A 20,708-nucleotide genomic window follows, 5' to 3' on the forward strand; every position below is an offset into this window, starting at 1 on the left:
GGTCCCTCAAAAGGCTTTTATCAAACACTAAGATATATAATGAAGACAAGTTTGTTTACAGTTGAACAAATTCCTTTATCGGCCAGAATAACAACAGAGCACTGAAACACAAACGTTTACTTAGAAATTAGTCAAATAAAAACTACATAAAATAAATAATTAACTTAAACTGAATAAACCTGATTACATCGGCACATATCAGAGATAAAATTGTCCGATACTGATACTGTCTCCGATTTCGTCAGCTGCCCGATCAATCAATCAAGCTCTAGTTTTTTCTCTTATGTACATTTCTGTTGCAAAAAGAATAAAAATAAGGTTAGTGTGCGCGCCCCATGTATGGAGGCTGTAGTCCTCCAAGCGGGCGTCCCACCTGTGGCTCTTTTCCTGCATGTCATTCACCTCTCTCTCTCTCTCTCTCTCTCTCTCTCTCTCTCTGACTCTATCCACTGTCCTAAAGACACAAAGTTTTACAGCAAACCTTTCTAACTTTAGGATGACAACAACAAACTTAAAATGTGTTCATGAGGAAGTTAAAAGTCTGAGCTTTCTGCTGCCAGAATAAATGCTGTAGCTCTTGTCGTTTTTATTTGAGATTAATTTAAGCAGGACAAAAGGGAAAAACAATAACCTGCCAGAGAGAGAGGTCAGTCTCCAAGGGGTTTAAAGGACCACACAAGTGACTTAGTACAAGATGCTGGACTGTAAATCCTTTCATCAGTACTTCTGATCATGTTCAAAGACATGAGAGTGAACATTTTTGAAACGATTGTTAAGATGCCAGAGCCAGGAACCCTCTCAGGCTCCATTCATAACAAACACAATGGACGCTTTCAATTAGAAAACCTGACAATGAAAAATGCAAAACCAACACAAGCTGCTTCTTAAGATATTATTAATGAATGAGAGGGCAGCCAAAGCGTGCAAAAAGACATGCTTGAACAAAATCCTATCCCATTTGAGCACCAACAATTGTGCCTTAAGTACAAAATTATGACATACATTATCCTTTTCATTTCACAGACGTAGCAGAATTTGGCCTTGTTTATACATCTCAGTTGTAATTCCTGTTCTTGTCAGCAGTTATGTCAACATGTCACACTCTGAATAATTCTGAAATTGTACTCCTCTACTTCTGGAAAAGCCTGGACAAGGACAGAACATAAAAACGAAAGCAGATCACAGAGAGGCGGAGTTCAGCAGCAGACCAGAGACTGAAAGAAAAGGACAACTCAGCCTTGTTCACACACACACACACACACACACACACACAGACACACACAGACACACACACACACACACACACACACACACACACACACACACACACAGACAGACACACACAGCTGCTCTCCCAGTTCTTCTCCAACCACAACCACATCAGTGAGGCCATGCTGCTTCTCCATGCCAGCTCTTTCAGCTCTGCACTTTGCAAAAGCAGGACTCTGGCATGGCCCAGCTTGGCACAATCTGCTGCGTATTGCGGTGCATCACTCGCAGAGATTAACCCAGAACCTGCTCGGCCTGCTGTCCGCATCTGACTCCAGAATGACAGACCTAAGCCCTGCTGTCTAGAAATGCAACGCAGAACACCCAGGATTTAAATAAACGGAGGAATCAGAGCTTTAAAGGGGACATATTATGAAAATCCACTTGTACTGTGTTGTTGAACATCTATTTGGGTAACCTGAGTTTCTACTGACCCACAAAATGTGAAATAAACCCATCCAGTCCTTTGTTTGTGGTCTGCATAAGTCTTACAACACAGGGAAAAATGTTCCATTTCAAATTTGCTCTCCTTGTGATGTCACAAAAATCCCCTCCTCTCCCCTGGTATCTCCACCCATGGACTCCACCCCCAGCCTAGACCAATCTTTTGTGCAGGTCTGCCATTTTTATTCTTCCTACAGAGGAGTGATGTCTACCAGGAAAACTCAGGGGGGGCTCATTGCATTTAAAGAGACACACACACCAAAACGGAGCGTTCTGAGAGAGCTGGTTTATGCAGGGTCACAAACCTCCTCTGGTGCTTGATTCATGTTATATTTTGACCAAAGCACAGCACAGATGTTTCATTTAGACCACAGGGGGACTGTTTGAAAAGGTGGAGGAGGGGGATAATATGTCCTCTTTAATAAAAGGTTCCTAACTGCAGGTTTCTTTGTGGATATATCTGAAACTGAAGTCAATGAACTGATCAACAGTCTGAGACTACTCGGTTCTTTTTCACGTCATTTTTCAGTCAATCGTTGGATGGCCTCTCAAATGTGAGGATTTTTTTTTCTTACTTTATCGTACACTGAATTATATTTAATGACACTCCGACAAAAAAACATTGCTGTCTCCTTGCTCTCAGAGAAGCAGCTGTTGGACATATTTCACAATTCTTCTTAGACAAGACAACTAATGAAGACAATAATCAACGGAGACTACATCGTAGAATTAACTGAAACGATTCCTCTATACAAGGGCTTCCCAAACTTTTCAGCCCATGACCCCCCTAAAATAGGCGCTAGAGAATGGGGACCCCCCCACTGTCCATGGAGGTGGTTAAAACATTTAGTCAGGGCAGACTTATTGGCCTATCCAAACACTGTGATTAGAACAACACATTAATTTAGTAACTAATTGTAAGAAGCAGAACATGAGTAATCTCTTCAGTCTTCAACTAGTTTTTTTTTATTTAAAATAATGGTTAAAATATGCAATTTTTGGCTGTTTTTTTTTTTCATTTTAATATGTTTTGGAAGAATTCTCGTGACCCCTTCTCAGTGTCTGGCGACCCCACAGGAGGTCCCGACTTCCCACTTTGTCTCTCTTTATTTAATTTCTATAATCTTAAGTGACTTTTGTTCATTGTTTCAAACTTCATATATTTGTATTCATGTAATTATGAGTCGTGTTTTAAGTCTTTTTAAAGTTGGTAAATACAAATGAGCAGCTTGTTGCACCTTGCGGGTTGCTTTTTAGCGGCTCTTTTGGGTTAATTATAACTTTCAAATGTCAAGATTTGCATACGAGATGCACATACAATGAGATGCCACATACAGATTATATAAACGGGAATATTATGATAAATTGACAATGGAGTCTGTTCTGCCATGGAGCCTGTATGGAGGTTGTTCCAGAATACTCTCACTGTCCCAGAATGAACTGAAACCTTCAGGTGCGACTTTCTTTAGTTCTGGATTTGAATGAGCCAACCAGAGAAGAGCTATAGCAGACTGTGTGGGGGTAAACGTCCTTCAGTGGTGACATATTTCATGTTTCTATGATATTCCTCTTGCCTGAGGAAGAGTCCTGCTGTATTACTGCTGCTTATCAGAAACTTCAAGACTCCCCACAAAGACTATTATCAAACAGACCACCTCTAATAATCTGAAGAAACCTTTAGTGGTTAGAGATGATTTCATAATGTTGTGTCCACTTAACACACTGCAAGCTAGCAGCAGCTTAGCACTACCTAGCAACCATTAGATGCTAGTGGGTTTGTCTGTTAGCGTTCAACATAAAACCTCCTGCTATATTTCATTTGTATTGAGTGTTTCCGGAGTTTTCCTTCAAATTAAAGTAAAATTATCAACGTTTTCTTTACGCAGGCAGCGCCCACGACCTCAGTGTCAGAGCTCTTCTCACCAGCATTCACTGTTGCTAGGTTACGAAAGTTAACCTCCACTTCACTCTGTAAGGAGTCAAGGACAGGTCTGATTTGATGGCACTGTGTACTTAATATTTGCTTTCATACAATGAAGTAGTCAAAGAAATCATGACAGTAATGTGAAGGCATCGTGTCCTGACATTAGCATCAAGTTTCAACCTGGAAATGACGAGTCAGATTAGTTTCTTCTCCAACATTGTTACTGACAAAGCCGACATCAGAAGACCCACCTCTTCTTGGTTTTGTTTGGTCAGTGAAGGAGAGGCGACATTGACGACTACAGTACCCTAAAGTTGAACTTTTTAAAACTGAGTGCTCTGTGAACACAGCGGCAAAAAGAACAGCTGACACTGAAGTGCTCAGGATGCTGAGCGCTGAAAACGCCGAACAGCACTTTGATTGATTTCTATTGTCTTTGTAATTGATTATACGTGTTGTGTTTTTGCTTGCCCTCGACAGAACTGGAAATGAGGGACACCTCAATGTCCTTTTCGAGAACAAGTAAAGGTTTCAGATTTGTTTTTGCATTGGGTTTATATTGAAAACGGTCGCTGCCAGCATAAAAAATAATATAAGTTCAGAAAAAACGGGGAAATTTTTAATGCTACACTGACTGTATATTTTCAAATGTTATTTAGAAAATGCACTGTTATTGAATATGCAGTCATTAATCAACGTAGGGTTAATATTTGTATGTTTTTTGGGGGCTATGCTACTGCCCCCTAGTGGTCAAAATTCCCTGTATGCACCTTTAAAATGAACTAAAACCCTCTGGTAGATGAGAATGACCCCAATTCAGAATCTTGATGAATAAATAAAAATGTGTCAACATATTATGTGAACTCTGGGGCAACAAAACAAGCTAGTAGCATCTATTTAATACCTGTAAGCTGACATTTGTGCAGGTGGGTTTCACCTTTAGCTTTATGCATGGACACAAACTTCTCCTGTACTAAAATAAATATATTGTCGTATTCAGGGCTAAGTTTTTAAGCTTGTTTCTCTATAAATGACATAAAAATGAACAAAGGGGATATCAACAATATATATTAAAACCTGGGGAAGCTTGTAAACATGTCTGCTAACTGTGGGTTAGCTTAGCAGCCTAATGACAGTATTGGACATTTGTTGATACTCGTCGCCAAAGGCACATTGGAGTTGGTAAAATTGCTCATGTTGTAAACTTAGTCGTGCATAAATATAGATTTAATCGTGTTTACAAGCTTCCACAGGCTCAGCATGTGGTAGCTGCAGACAGGTGAGGTGTGTTACCTGTTTCTCTCCAACCTGGAGGAACAAAACAAGACTAAACTCCTGCAGGAGCTTCTGTCTGTCTGTCTGTCTGTCTGTCCTCGATCAGAGATTAATTCAGACGTGTCTCTTCCTCGAATAAATAAAGAAAACACAGCAGCTCTTCAGTCTTTTAAGACTCGACAAACTGCGACATGTTGTAAGTTTCCTCCGCAGTCATCCGTCGGTCTCCCTCAGCCATTTATCCGATGACAAGATCCGACCCGAAGAGAAGATCGCCCCCGCTCCTCCTGCTCTCGCTTCGGTTACAAAAGTTTTAATTCCCAAAAGTGAAATGTTGAGAAACAAAGAGAAATGTTTGTGTTCTTCTGAAGGGGATAACAAAAAACAAAAAAAGAAGAAGCAGTTTCGGCTGGTAGATAATACGTGTCGTCCCCCCTCCGATGCCTACTGGCGTCTGTGTGTAATCAGATGCTGCTCAGCCACAATATCCATTCATCCTATTACAGAGTTTAACCCTTCACTGTCTGCTGCGCGGCTTTATGCTGCCTTCAGGGACTGTGGGAAAAACTAATGTAACACAATGGGCCGTATTGTAAACAAAGTCAATTGAATATGCTTTATTAACAAGTTCGTTGAAAAACCTCATTATACATTTTGCTGGAGCAGTCCGCCGGAGGATCTGCCTATGGTTTAACCCTGCACTGTCTGCTGCCTTCAGGGACTGTAGGAAAAACGTATTTAACACAATTGTCTTTATTGTAAATACGTCAATTGAATATGCTATTTTAACAAGTTTGTTGAAAAAACGTTATTATATACACATTGCTGGAGCAGTCTGCCGGAGGACTTTGGAGGATCTGGAAGTATTGATGCTTTTAAACATTAACTAAAAACACATCTATTCACCAGAAGAGTACGGAATAGGATTAGGGTCACACGAGTAATAAATACTGAGGAAGAAGGTTTTTGTCATTATGCACTTTACCAAAATAAGGGGGCAGATTATATACGATTTTTCATCTTTCTGCTCATTTTCATTCAAGATTTGAGATTTTATGTTAGTATTTAATTGTTTGGACTGGACTATGAATGAAATAAACTTGTATAAATAAATAAAAATAGGACATACACAGTAGGTAAACCATATTGGGCTTGATTGTAAACAAGTCAACAGAATAAAGTGGTTTTTTTTTTTTTTTAATTTTTTTTATTATTTTGCTGGAGTAGTCTGCCGGAGGACCTGAGAGGATCTGAAAGTATTTATGCTTTTAAACACAAACTAAAAACTATATATTCTACTGAAGAGTATGGAAGAGGATTAGGGCCAGATGTGATAAATAAATAATGAGAGGAGGAAGATTTTCTGTAATTGTGCACTTTGAGAAAAAGGAAGAAATGTAGAGAAAAAAGTGGGCAATAAAATTTAAATATGATTTTGAGACTGAAGTCGAAACTTCACAGAATTGTATTTGAACCTAATTCTCATCATTTCATTTGTACTTAATATGTCAAAAAACAGAACAAACTACTTTTATTATCATTTCACACATTCACTTGATAAAAAACAACCATGGGTCGAAAATGAAATAAATCATATTTATTAAATTCCTGGACAGTTTCTCATCTCGACACTGCAACTTCTTAAAGTTGATGTAAATCAGCATTTAAACTTTGCATTGAGCAGTAAAATAAAAGTTGGCTTACAAACAGCGCCTCCTTGGGACAAAATCAAACACTCTACAACTGAGCACTGTAACTTATACAACAGAACTGAAAGGCCTCAATGCATATTGACTTCCAAAAATGTATAACACAGGAGGAGAATAGAGGACAGTATGTTTTACCATCAGACTACCAAAGTTGTTCTATTAATGTATTAAAACGATTCGTATCATCCCCTATAAGTCACACAATTTTAGTTTCTAAGGAAAAACACAAGATATTAATTTACAACATTCACAAAGACATGGTGATTGACATGTGTGATGACCTCGTCCTGCCAAACTGAGCACTCAGGTCCTTTTGGGAAGGGCTTTGTCTTCAGTTCTTCCAAGTATGTGGAAAATGGAAATATTGATGATGTAAATAATGTTTTGATTGATATTTAAAACTTTGTAAATACAATATTGTGTGATTGAATGTTTTTTTTACCGTTTTAATAGAAAATAAAACAATTTTTATACTTACTGAATGTTGTGTCTGTCTAGACCGGCTAGGAAACGAGACTGGTTTGCCCTGAGTAGTCCTCGCCTGTTCCCACTCTGCTTTCTCATTGAAATGCTTTGCAGACAGGTTCAGCCCATAAAAAAGTCAGGCTGTACTTAGTACTATTAAGCACTTATCATTTACAAGCAGAAATTTGACGGACAAAAAGTTATACATATTTGTAAAAATTTAAAATAGGGAAACAAGTGGGGCAAAAAAAGAGAATAGTTTTTACTTAATGAATTTGAATTTGAATTTTATTTTATTATTGTGTCATGCATGCATTAGCATGCCCAGCCCATAAGGGCTTACAAGACACCAATATAAACACACAAACAGACCAAAAACCAAAAATAGATGCCAAACAATACTAACAATATAAACCATCCTGGCGTTTCCTCCAGGCTTTAGTGACAAAAGAGGCCAACTTATAAACATTGAAAGTAAACAAACATTCCATCCTGACATCGTCATTACTCCAAAACACTTGAGGGTCTCGAGCAAACATTTCATCAAAAAGAGGTACTCTCAGTTCCTCATAAAAGGGACAATACAAAAGAAAATGAGATTCACTCTCCACTTCTCCTAAATCACAAAGTTCCCAAATTCTCTGTTCCTCTGGGATATTTTTTAAATCTGCCAACTTCAAGTGCCAAGGGAAGGATTCCTGTCCTTAATTGAGCAACCAAAGATCTTTGATTTCTTGGTAAGTTTGCTTTAACATATAACTCGGTATCATAATTATGCTTTACTTAAATTTGCTGCTTTTGCAACTTTAAAACCAAAACCACACTAAAGATCATGATGTTGGACTGAACATCAGCACCTCTGGGATTCTTTTCTACAACCAAATCACAGAAATGTTGATATTCAGTCCAACATCACGACCTCATGGTTGGTGTTGATTAATTAGAGGATGTCAGTCATAAAAGTTTTAAAGGGAGTGGTTACCGATGCAACTTTGCCTTTCTGTTTCAGATCCTGATGCGTGGTCACTTGATCCTTCTTCTATTTGTGATTCATAGCAGATTAGAGATACACCCTTGCATGCCTCCTGAAGATGTCACATAGATGTATGGCTTTGCAGCTCTGACAACAAAGCAGAGAAAATGCTATTAGCTTGTTTTAATGTGTGTGCCTAAATTAAATTATTTTCCTCTTGTGTAAAACTTTGACATTATAAAATACCTTTTCTAGCTGAATGAAGGATGCTGCAAACGTACAGCTCCTTATGACACGTTTATGGGGCGCAGATTGTAAAGTTGCGCACACTACAAATAACAACAACATTTCTCCACATTTAGCCCTAAAAAAAATCACTTTTTATTCACATTTAGAGAAATATTTGTGAACTTTGTCATATTTACTTTTGTGAATAAAAATGTAAGATAATTTCATTGGCAAATATAAATGTTAAATATTATATCTAAATGTCGAATGTTTTATCTAAATGTTAAATATTACATATAAATGTTAAAAATACATGTCCTGATTCTAAATATTTAGCTAAGATTGTAAATATTTATAATCAAAGCTAAATATATAGAATATAAACTAAATATTTAGCTAAGACTCTAAATATTGAGGTTTGATTTCTAAATATTTAGAAGTCGTTTCTAAATATTTAGTTTATATTCTATATATTTAGCTTTGATTATAAATATTTACAATCTTAGCTAAATATATAGGATCAAAGCTAAATATTTAGAATGTAAACTAAATGTTTAGAAACGTAGCTAAATATTTAGAATCAGGACATGTATTTTTTAACATTTATATATAACATTTAACATTTAGATAAAACATTCAACATTTAGATATAATATTTAACATTTATATTTGCCAATGAAATTATCTTACATTTTTATTCACAAAAGTAAATATGACATAAGTTCACAAATATTTCTCTAAATGTGAATAAAAAGTGATTTTTTTTAGGGCTAAATGTGGAGAAATGTTGTTGTTATTTGTAGTGTGCGCAACTTTACATTACATTACTGTTATGATGAAACTTACAGGTTGTGGTTCTGAGCCTTCTGGGAGGCTCTTCAAATCTGGGACTGCCCCAGGTTTGAGTAACAGCTTGACTGCATATCCAGAGTCGTACTGGCCTTTGTTAACGAAGGAGGTGTCGGTGAAGTGGACGGCACAGACAGATCTGTTTGAACGCGGCGGCTGTTGTCCTGGAAACCACTGCTTCCTGGTGCCGTCGTCATTGGGAAGAGAGAATAGCTGGTATTTTTCCTTACAACGAAATAAACACTTACGGGTAGACATACTGAAGCTGAACAACGAATTGGCGCATTATCGCCATCAGCTGGTATGGAGTGGCGATCAGAATTACAACGTTTCAAATACATAATAATAATAATAAGAAGAAGAAAACAAAAGTGTATCCTCACCATCAGATAAGTCTTCCAAGAAAATAAATAAAACTTGTTACTAACTAATTCTTGAGCCATTTTGCAGTATGTCCATTATGTTGAATTGAACTTTTATCTTTCTGAGATTCTCCATTATGTGCCTCTGTTCTTGTTCATGCTTTTTCAGACAGTATAAAATAACATGTTCTATTGTTTTATCTAGTCCACAGTAGACACATTAGCCTGTATCCGTGTGTTTATGTATCCGTAAAGTGATAAATGGATTAGAAGTCTTCTGACTACTCAAACTGCTTTTACAACGACTATCACACCTATCTATTCGCACGCTGATGGTAGAAGCTGCTGCCAAAAGTGTGCATCAGAATTAACTATTCCCATTCATATATATGCAGCAATAAGGAGTGAAGTGTCTTGCCCAAGGTGTGGGGCAAGCAGGAGCTGGGGATCGAACCCCGACCTTCCAGTTGAAAGACGACCGACTCTATGAACTGAGCCACAGCCGCCCCCAAATAATGACATGTTTATCAACTACCAGACACAGAAGCTCGTCCTCACACCCATCCAGTAGATATCAATGTTATTGGAAGTAATTGGTGTAGAAGGGTCTATGTGTCATCCACTAACACTGTACCAGGAGCGGGGACCAAAGTCCAGTGTGTCCAAATCTGAGTCATGAAAGCTCTGTCTCATATTTTCAATTCCTTTTTTCACACATCTCACTTCTCCTACTTTCCTTTGAATCTTGTAGAACATTCGTCCTTCTCCGTCTTCTTCCCATTGCTCCCGCCACCTTTCCTTCAACCTTTGTCTGTCCTCAGCTTTGCTCTACGTTGTCAGGTTTCTGGCCAAATCTCTAAAGGTTCTCGTAACATCTCGCTCAGAGCAGCAGGAAGCCACGTCCGGGGATCATACCAGCAGCTGTGTAATTTGTGTTTGAAAACTTTCCCGGGGTTAAGTATGGACATCCAACATCGTAAGATTTTCTGTATGAATACAAATACGGATTGGCGTAACAGATCTACTTTAATGTCAGTTAATGCATGAAATTTATCTGAAACAATTTCATATGCCAAATCATGATTAAGATGAAGAATCGTGTTTACTATTTATTTCCTTCACTAAATCCTGTTAAAAAAAATAGTGCACAAACACTTTGCACACTTTTGTGACTTATGATAAATAGGGTAATTATAGTTTCACTTCATAAAATACTTACAGTATTATTAGTAAAACAGGCTCTAGACAAGAATTTAAGCCACTTGATGTCAGTAAATCCTCGACATCGTCTTTTAAAAGTCTACAAGATCATCAATCATGCGGCTTCTTCAATGGTCTGACCAAATAAAGTGGTAATCTGTAAATATAAATAGTGATGGACGCACAAAATAACTGATAATTGGGCTCATTTTGAAAGGTAAAATGAAGAGTTGGTGGCTAAATGATGATTTTGTGCGCAACAGGACAAACGGCTGATGTGATTTTTATGTCTGGGATCAAAGAAATGTGGGAACCACGGCGATCTAAAAACTTAGTCCCAAGCAGAAGGAGAGACATTTGGACCACCTTCTGCTTTGAAGCTCACAGTGTCAAAACCCTTGCTCTGTTTGACCCAAAAAAAAACTAATCAGTGGTGGAGGACAAGTGGCCCTACATTTTGAGGGTGTGTGGAGTGAAAATTGTGATCACTAGGGCAAATTGTTTGGGAGATTTTTGAAAATCTCAAAACTTTGTCCCACTCAATCGATGATGTCACCACTCTAACCCTGAACATTCCACCACATACACACCCATTATAAAAGGGTGAAAACAGCTAAAAAAAAATTCATGAAACAGTTGGAGTTACAAGATAGCAAGAAAAGTATTTTAAAAAGTGTACATAGAGGAAAAGTCTGTGAACATTTTAAAGCAAAAATGAAGTCTCTAGGCGGAACAGAGCCAAAATTATCAGGATAAGAAGAAGGTTGAAAAGTTGAAAAGTTTCCCATTAAACCAGTTCAAGAACACAGCCTTTGTCTTTCTTCTAACTAAACTCTGTCTGATGTACGTCGCTTTGGACAAAAGCGTCTGCATCAAACGAATTGTAGATTGTAAACTCGGAGACTTAGGCGGGACGTTTTGAGCGCTGATTCTGAGGGGGTTGACAGTCGAAGAGTGGATTGATAAAGCCTGACTCCTCCCCTCATCGTCATCCATCCTCTGCCAGCAGCGACCTGAAGGTCTTCAGCTCTCTGATGCTCGTTGAAATCCTTCAAGAAGAAAATGGCTACGTCAAGAGAGGGTGTACACATGTGCAATATGAATTAAACATTAATTAGAAAGTCCCCCCCCCCCCTCCCCCAAATGTATTCTGAATGCCATTAACTCCACTTTGTTTGAGGATATAAGGAGTCGAAACTGGAGTTTTTCCATTATATCCTCAAATGATCCTGTTTCCCATTTCCTGTTTCCTCATATGGGGACGATGCATTTTGGGTTAATATTTGTGCTCTAGGTTATAATATATTAAAGTAGTAAAAATGCTCCAGACAAACACAACCCTGTCTTTGTCTGCTCAGTATGTGGAGTTAACTCATAGCAGGGAAGGTGCTCTGAGCTGCTTTGAAAATCAAAAATAATTATTGATCAGATATTTACAGATGTGATGCTGACAGACTCTCTTACCGTCCGAAGCTGTTGAGCAGCGAGACTACCTCCTGTCGGCTGAGCTGAAATCTGGGTCGCTGGTCGCTGGACGAGGGCAGAGCTTCAATCTGTCGCTCTGAAAACAAAATCTTCAGTGATGTTCCTAATCCCTGAGTCTGATGATGACAGAGAGAGAGAGAGAGAGAGAGAGGGGAAAACAAGGCAGATGATAACAATGATGTTGTAATATAGAGCACATATAATAATGTCATTGCACCATTTACTAGTTTGTTTGTTTCGTTTTTTTTTAATGTACTTTTATTTCAAAACGTATCTGCTACAAACTATGACTTTAAGTTAAGAACCAGCACCTGATATTTATAGTTAAATAAAGTTCTTGATCAAATGTATTTAGTTAAATTCCACCACTGTACAGAAAACTCAAGTGTCTCTGATATAGAATTAAAGGAGCAATATGTAACTCTGACACCTAGTGTTTAAAATGGGTACTGCAGTCTAAATTGCAAAAGGAGGACATACTGGCTGCTGCATTGCTGTCAGAGAAGCCAGCACTTCAACATAACATGTTTCCTTCCAGTAGATATCTTACACATTGCTCCTTTAATGTAACTGTTTTAGAAATGTTTCTGACCTGAAGTTTCCCCCACAGTCGACATTTGAAGCAACCCACACAGTCCATGATCCGGGAGATGTTGAGGAACGCCAGTCTGATGTCCTCCTGACATAAACACAGCACAGGAAACACGCTACTTTAATGCACTTTAATGTGTGTGTTTCGTGCTATTGTGGTCTGGGTTTTTGCTCCCGTTTCATCTCGCTCTCTTTATTTCTCTCTCTCCTCTGCTGCAGATTAGAGCTGCCGCAACTCTATACTGCAGATGATGATTGAGCAGCAATCAAGACCTACAGCATGAAAAGCAGGAGTGAAAGAGAGCGGTTGCAAAACTGTCATTTGTGATCGTGTGCGGAGGATCAGGAACAAGTCTGTGCTTAAGATATTATGCTGCATTCATGTGCTGCTCGGCGGGTCTGTCTTTCTATTTCTATAATTTTTAGGTTAAAGAGTTTTGAAGGCTTGCTGACCTTCAGTTTGGCTGCTTCCTTTTCATCTCCAGCAAACAGAGACGTCTCATCAAAGTGCAGCGGGAAAGATCTGGAGAGAGAAGAAAGGTAACACAATGAATATGACAGTGACACCATGAACCATCAGGCCTTCTGGTTCTTGTGTTTGTGTTTGGCGCCGGACCGACCTGGCCAGCTGCAGGATGTGCAGCAGCAGCTCTTTGTGTCTCTGGTCCTCCTCAGCTCTGCCGGTGTACAGCTGAAAAGACGGCTGCTGGAAGAACGGCAGAGCTTTGGCCAGAGCTCTCAACTCGATCAGGTACAGGAAGTAGAGGTTGCGCAGCCTCTTTGGCCCCTCGCCGGCCGTCAGCTCTGAATCGAAACGCCCTCTGAACTCTGACACGTTGTGACCCCACGCCTTCTGGAACCAGCTGTCTGAGGGAAAGAAGGGAATAACTGCACAGCTGAGGAATAACAGTGATGGCTGTGTTTCCACTTGAGTGTTACCTCCGGTGTCTGTGTCCCGTCTTTTGGGTGCGAGCTGTTTTACACTCGCTGACCTTCTGTATGTGTTGCAGGCTTGCCAAACCCTTCTGCTACAAGTCTGCCTCACCTTGTCGCCTGCTCATACCAAAACCAGATGGCACTCCTCGTTTTTGTACCGACATTCAGAAAGTTAATTAGAATCTATTCGATTGGATTAGAAGCCTTTTCCCTAAAACCGGCTCCCCTAACCTTGGGGTCCCAACCCAAATGGGGTCGCATGGAATTCAAAGGGGGTCCTCTGAAATGTCTAATTAAAGATCAAAGTAAAAATATATTGACGCATTCTGCCTTGATTAAGCTACAAGACGTTATCCATACTTGCAGTATCTGTGTCTGTCTCTCATCCATGCCTCATGGGTCCAGCATTTATTTCCAGCCTTGTAAATACAAGCTCACCTGGCTGCACACATCTTACATTGAGAAAAATAAAATCCTCCCTTCCTGCCCCAGCCACGATATCGTACCTGAAATAGTCTAAATGTAATCTAGTAAACTTTATTATTTCAACACAATAAAAAAAATATCACATGATTGAATTTGTAATTGTTTTAGCACAAAGCTGGATGTGTTTTTGGGTGTCTGGAGTCCCAAGACTTTTGTGAGGTCGAAAGCCAAAACAGGTTGGGAATCGCTGTCCTAAAAGAAAGCCTGACCGTTTACGAGTGACTGAATGAATTTGAATAGTGCAGATTTGTACGAGCGTTTCGTGTGGCTCACCATCCAGGAGGTATCGGGCGCTCAGGTGTATGTTGATGCTGGCATGGAGGCCAGAGATGAGCCTGTAGAAAGCCCTTTTCTCCACACACTGACCTGACACACACACACACACACACACACACACACACACAGACACACAGACACACAGACACACAGACACAGACACACACACACACACACACACACACACACACACACACACACACACACACACACACACACACAAACAGAGAATCATTAAAAACAGTTTAAAGTTTGTCCTTGAATCTTCCGCTGAAATGTTGACTCACCTTCCAACCATCTGTTGAAGGTCTTTGCTGTAATTATGAATGAAAGTAAATGTTTGAGTTAATGGACACAGATAAAAAGAGTGTAAACTGTGTTGAGAAGTAAAGGTTCATATATCACACCTTCACTTCCAGGGCTGCTGTGGAACGAGTTGGAAATCAGGGGTCTCTTGATGGTAAAGGGTCTGTGAGGGGGGGGGGGGGGGGGGGGGGGGGGGGGGGGGGTTTAAAAAGAAAGATCCTTTTCAGTGACTGATTCACACAAACACAAAATGACTGAGTGAAGAAACACTGTCTCATTGTTCCTTTTTGCTCCAGTTTACTTGAAACAGTTCTCCTCGTAGATGCTGTTCCAGATCCTCCACGCCTCTGGTCCTCTGTAGCCCGTGAAGCGCTCTGGGTTCAGCAGCAGGTCCACGTACTGGGAATCAGGCGACCCCTCGTCTGAAAACATCAACCCACTTTAGTCAGCTTTAAATCACTAAACAAATAAGGCTTCACAAAATTGGAAACAACTACAGTTTGATTGTTTATATTTGGATTTGAAAAAAATACAGAAAATCAAACTAGAAAAGTAAAAAATGCACAATATGTGCTTACATTGTTCAATATTTTAATAACTAAATAAAGTGCTGCAATCTTTTCGTTTGCAACATTTCACTGCTGAAGCCAAATAAATAACACCTACACTTTATTTTTAACCACAAAATGATCTTAAATGAATCTGTAGTGTAGCTCATAACAAGCTCAAGTTATTCAGGGTTAAGTGTCTTACCCAAGGACACACCGGACTGAGCAACGATCGACTCTACCACTGAGCCACAGCCAAAGTAAAAACTTTAAAACATAACTGATTTGCCTTAAAAAAGCTACCCTACACCCTAACACGACCTACATATATATGTTATCCTCGAGTTTGTTTTTTATAATAACACAAAATTTAGCGTTGTGCTCCCCTTGAAAAATCCTATTTCATGTTTCAATTATGATCCCCGCTAAATGTAGAGATCTCAATCATCTGACCATAAATGTTCCACACGTGATGAACTTTTTTATGCATTTTTTATTTATTTTTTTTAAATCTTCCAAAAGCATCAATTCCTCAGCTGCTGGGTTTATTATTTACCTTCTAGCACACAGAAGCGCTCCGCCTCGTCATCATGTTTGCTCCAGTTCAGCAGAGCCTCTCTGGTCTCCTCACTACAAACCAAAACACAGACGTTTGTGAGTCAGCTCATCCCTCGTCCAGAGCTCATCGCTCACACTGGACATTTAAATTCACAGCTGAGTCAAAAAAAAAGAAGAAATTGATTCTTTAATGTTTACAATCATTTTATTTTTTCATAGTTGTGTATATTATTGTAGTAACAACTTACAACTTGTACTTGTATCTGAGCATTTATGCCTTTTGGTACTGCTATTTTTACTCCTCCTCCTCCTCTAATGTATTACCTTCTAAAATATACTATGGGAGGTAGAGCCTGCGGTTATCAGGCCCCTCCCCCTTAGAATCATCTACCAGTCAGGGTCCAGGAGGCAGACACACTCTGTGCTTTTAAGAATAGACTTAAAACTTTCCTTTTTGATAAATCTTATAGTTAGGGCTGGCGCTGATGTAGACCGGCTCCTAGTTCTGCTGCTATAGGCTTAGACTACCGGGGGAACTGGCGCCTTGAGCTCCTCTCTCTCCCTCTCCTGCAGGTCACTATCTGTTTATCTTCATGTACTATGCAAGTTACTAACCACATGTTGTCCTGGGAGCTCCTGAGCTCTCTTGTCTTGTAGGTTCCTCTGGATGGTTGGACTCACCTTAAAGAGACATCTACAGCTCCGAGACGTCCCGCCTGCTCACATTCACCGCGCTGCTCATTTGATTCTGCTGGATACTGAACGCACACACATAAACATACATTAATCACATCTTCATTATCTCTCAGGAGAGTGTTGTCTCTGCACTACTGACACATTTTGCAGTTGTTTTTTGTTTTGTTTTGAGGAAGGAGGTAGGCCCGGACACTTGTTAAAAGGCCACAGAAAGTTTGAATTCATCTTTCGTCACCTGAATTGAAAAAGTTGTGATTGTGATCAATTCAAACTTTTTATTACATTTTAAAAAGTTAGCGAGCCTATCTTCCTCCTCAGTCTGCTGTTTTTAAAATTCAAATTCAAATTCAAAAAACTTGATTTGTCCACCGATGGACAATTCAAAGGCACATAGAGCAGTAGCATAAGACCAGCAAGGTAGGCTAAAAAATGTGAACTAAAACATCCTGCTGTCGGCCTCATTACCCCTCCGAGTACATGAAGTCGTCATGATGGAGTCAAATCCTCGAACACTTTGCACGTTTATTTCTAAATTGTTAAATAAATAATTGTTCATTCTTAATGACGTCTCTCCTGATTGAACTGTTCTACTGTGAGGAATTAAAACAGAAATCAAAGAGGTTTCGTTCATGGACCTGTGTGACTGCAGGGCGCACACACACGTGATCCTTAAAACACTCACCTTGTTGAGTGAGGACGATCTGATTCCTTCTGGCACGTCGTTCTGTGAGCAGACAGTTTACGTCAGTCTGAGGGGAATAAACGTGAGTCGCACTGTGCTGCAAAGTAGTTGCACTTAATTTGATTATTTCCATTTACCCCACGACAACTTACAGGGAAACGTTGCGTGTGATTCGACCCTGTGTGTTTCTAAATATCATTAAACCAAATGTCCCTCAGGGATTAATCAAGAATGTAAAATTCAAGACGAAGATGCAGACTCACAGGCTTGCAGGGCTTCACAGCACAGTCCTGCAGACCGCAGTGACTGCTGACCGTCCAGAACGGACACGGCTTGTTCAGGTTCACCTGCAGATGACCAGGTAGAACAACGGGGGTCTTCAGGCCGCTCCCTCCCACCAGACATTCGTAATATTGACTCTCTCTCCATTTTTAAATGTCATCTCAAAACACATCTTTTTAGACGGTCATATTCTGCTTGATCGTTGTCCACCCTGTCTCATAAATCCTCCACACAAAGATTTTATACACCCTGTAAATCTGTCTTTTTAATGTTAATTCTATCGACGTATTGTTGTTTTTATCTCTGCTCTGTCAGGTGACCTTCAGTGCTTTGAAAGGCACCTTTCAGTAAAATGTATTATTATTTATCATTCTGACAACACCTCAGCACTAAACCTGTGTGTGTGTGTGTGTGTGTGTGTTTCAGTTCCCTTTACCTTGTAGAACCTGAAATAGTCAGACTCCAGAAGAGTTTGAAGTTTGGGGAAAAGCAGCTCGTTGTTGAAGCTGTCGATGGTTTCCACATCGCAGGTGCAGTCGTCCAGGTCACCTGTGACCTTTGTGAGATAGAAAACACAGACAGCTGGTCGGTCTTCAGTGTAGAGACAGTCAGCTGGCAGAGAGTCAAACAGAGAGTCAAACTGACTGATGATCTCATATCAGCTCTAACGCTCACCACTAACTTCACAGCTCTGATCTTCTCTTGAGCCTTTCATCCATAACTCGTTCTCTTTTGCAATCATTTTGTTGGACTTGGGGAAAGTTTGGACTCATCACTGCACCATAAAACAGCTCTATTTTTTTTGCCACTGTATCCTTCATTAAATTTGATCACAATTAAGATGCAGCTTTTTACACTCTCATGGCCACTTTATAAGACTCTATAACCACTCATCAGCAACACACAGGCATCAGTCACTTTAAAAAGACAAAGAGGACTTTTAAAATACAAATACAATTATTTTTTTCACAAAGTTGGTGCCTTGTATTTATTTACATGTTTAATTTCAAGTCCATGCACATGTGTTGTTGCTGTTGTTGTTTTTACTGAATGCACATCTTTGCACATTATCTTGTAATTTTGTATATCTGTATTTTATCCTTTATATTTTGTGTTTTTGTATATATTTTTTAAATCTTTTTATACTTAGCTTGCACTTTATGTCCAGCACGTATGGAAAAATTGACAATGACTTTTTTTACTTTGACATGTCTGGACGCCAAATTGCTACATTTAACAACAAAACAAAGAAACAAAAAAAAGAAGAAAAAAAAATAATAAATACAAAATTACAACCATGACTGTATTTTATTTTATTTCTTTTTTTTGTTTATTTTTCTTTTTTAAATGTTGAATGCTTGTATTAGTCCATATAAAACATTTTGTACTGCCCTGTTTTTAAATGTGCTTTATAATAACGCTGCCCCGTCTTGTCTTGCCTATTAAGAGCTGTTCACAGGAACACCAAAATATGCTGATTATAGAGAATATGAAGATTAAACTAGTATAAAGTATGATAAAGTAGCACAGATTCAGATGTCTACAGCAGCAGTAATATGAATCCATAAACATCCTGATAGTAAAACAATGACAGAGAACAACCTACCGCAAAACGAGAACTTTTCAGACTTCGTTTAATTTGACTGTTTGGGGTCTGAATTCATGTGTAGTATATTTTCACAATGTGTTGATGTCTCACCGCTGCAGCCCACTGAACATGTTAGAAACTAGGATGATGTGTCGCCTGCAGTGCGCGTCGTTTCGCTCACCTGACAGAAGCACCTGCTGTCTGCAGAGCCGGACACGAGCAGGAGGAGGAGCAGGCAGACCCCCAGCTTCATAACGACCTCTTCTCTTTCCACGGACCTCCGTTTGACACCCACCTTTAGATCGCCAGTAAGTTTAGAAAACGCTTCACTTCAGGAGAAGTTTGGTGGAAGCGGGGATGTGAGGTGACGTCATACTTCCTGGTGTTTGACTCACCTCCTGTCCGCTACGTGGATTATGTGACTAGATGATCAGCAGCTTTAATGAAATGCTCGGACTTCTTACTTTGGTCAAAAAGATGTTTGGGATTTAAAACAGGCGGTGGCATAGTGCCGAGAAACCTTGTTTAGCCTATATTATTTTATTCTGTTACAAACTGTCAAAGTATTTCTCCGGTTCTCCAACAAAACAATCCGACTGAAGCCTGCAGTGTGTCCAGATACTATTCTATTTCTAACCTCTAATGACGCTATAAAGGACTTTAATATAATTTACAAGCTAGCAACGTGAATACTTTTAAACCTTGAAACGAACAAATGTTTTCTGAACTTGACTTTTACAGAAAATTAATGTGAGTTTGTTTTCATTTTCAAAACATTGAAGTGTATAAATATGCTGATAGCCAAACTGATTATTTTTTTTGTTTATTTGATCAAAATGTGTTTTTGTTAAAAGGTTACTTGAGTTTAAATGATCTGTACTGTAATACCACAACGCAGCCACACGGGGGAGCTAAAGGACGCCGATTCTCTTACTTTTACCTCGTATAGGGAGTTTCTGCTAAAATAAATATAATTCAAATTTTCCCCAAGTCTCAGCCTTAAAACCTAAGTAGCCTAAGGAGAATTTTATTTGCAACTTTTTTTTGCAAAGAAGTGAAATATTTTGTGATGCTGCATGAGACACTTTTTAGGAAAAATACTTGATAAACAAATTTAGTAACTTAGAAACAAAAGTTAAAGTCTCATGTGTGCTGTCAAAAGTATTTAGAAAATTAAAATAAAAACTTCCCACGCTATAAAAAATATTTAAAACAAATATGAACTCTTGAAAGCACATAAGACAAGGTACGTTTTTTTTTATATATAGCACATTTCAGCAACGAGGTGATTCAAAGGGCTTCACACAAGACATTCAAAGGATCACAACAATGGGAAAAATATATATTATATAGAAAATGTTTATTACAAAACAACCATTAACAATCTCAGAGAAAGTGAAATATGAAATAAGATCCAGGGGTGCAGATGGCCTAGCGGTACCCCATGTACGGAGGCTGTGGTCCTCCAAGCGAGCAGCCCGGGTTTGAGCCCGGCCTGCTCGCTAGGCACAAAAGCCCAAAAATAAATCTTATAATCTTTTAAATTACAAAATACATAAATAACCTCACAATTGAA

At 39.1% G+C, this 20,708-nt stretch overlaps 2 protein-coding genes and 1 long non-coding RNA gene across 3 annotated transcripts in view; all 3 read right to left on the minus strand.

The window, feature by feature from the left end:
* pacsin3 (protein kinase C and casein kinase substrate in neurons 3) overlaps positions 1 to 5,487 on the minus strand; it is a 34,850-nt gene extending 29,363 nt beyond the window's left edge. Inside the window, exon 1 of the mRNA XM_061058710.1 lies at positions 4,931 to 5,487. The gene's annotated coding sequence lies outside the window, so the exon portion shown is untranslated. The remainder of the gene's footprint in view (positions 1 to 4,930) is intronic.
* An 872-nt stretch (positions 5,488 to 6,359) lies between these two features.
* LOC132988850 (uncharacterized) lies at positions 6,360 to 7,204 on the minus strand. The gene is made up of 2 exons (XR_009675875.1): positions 7,100 to 7,204; positions 6,360 to 6,958 (listed from the first exon to the last, which is right to left on the minus strand). It is a non-coding gene; the product is annotated as an uncharacterized LOC132988850 (long non-coding RNA).
* A 3,303-nt stretch (positions 7,205 to 10,507) lies between these two features.
* ero1a (endoplasmic reticulum oxidoreductase 1 alpha) lies at positions 10,508 to 19,532 on the minus strand. Its single transcript, XM_061056559.1, has 15 exons — positions 19,314 to 19,532; positions 17,981 to 18,100; positions 17,526 to 17,609; positions 17,263 to 17,304; positions 16,566 to 16,642; positions 15,883 to 15,956; positions 15,080 to 15,200; positions 14,880 to 14,941; positions 14,760 to 14,786; positions 14,470 to 14,562; positions 13,395 to 13,641; positions 13,228 to 13,297; positions 12,776 to 12,862; positions 12,163 to 12,299; positions 10,508 to 11,747 (listed from the first exon to the last, which is right to left on the minus strand). The coding sequence occupies exons 1-15, from the start codon at positions 19,383 to 19,385 to the stop codon at positions 11,687 to 11,689; spliced, it is 1,374 nt and encodes a 457-aa protein (XP_060912542.1). The 5' UTR covers positions 19,386 to 19,532; the 3' UTR covers positions 10,508 to 11,686.
* Positions 19,533 to 20,708: the final 1,176 nt, after the last annotated feature.

The sequence above is a fragment of the Labrus mixtus genome, chromosome 1, assembly GCF_963584025.1.
Source record: "Labrus mixtus chromosome 1, fLabMix1.1, whole genome shotgun sequence".
Lineage (NCBI taxonomy): Eukaryota > Metazoa > Chordata > Actinopteri > Labriformes > Labridae > Labrus > Labrus mixtus.

Bases quoted from the DNA above. Each gene is read 5' to 3' on its own strand.
- ero1a (XM_061056559.1), bottom strand. From the start codon at position 19,385: ATGAAGCTGGGGGTCTGCCTGCTCCTCCTCCTGCTCGTGTCCGGCTCT. The intron at 15,201-15,882 runs GTAAATAATAAA...TGATGTTTTCAG, and splicing joins GCGCTTCTGTGTGCTAGAAG to ACGAGGGGTCGCCTGATTCC. The intron at 14,787-14,879 runs GTGTGATATATG...TCATAATTACAG, and splicing joins CAGCAGCCCTGGAAGTGAAG to CAAAGACCTTCAACAGATGG.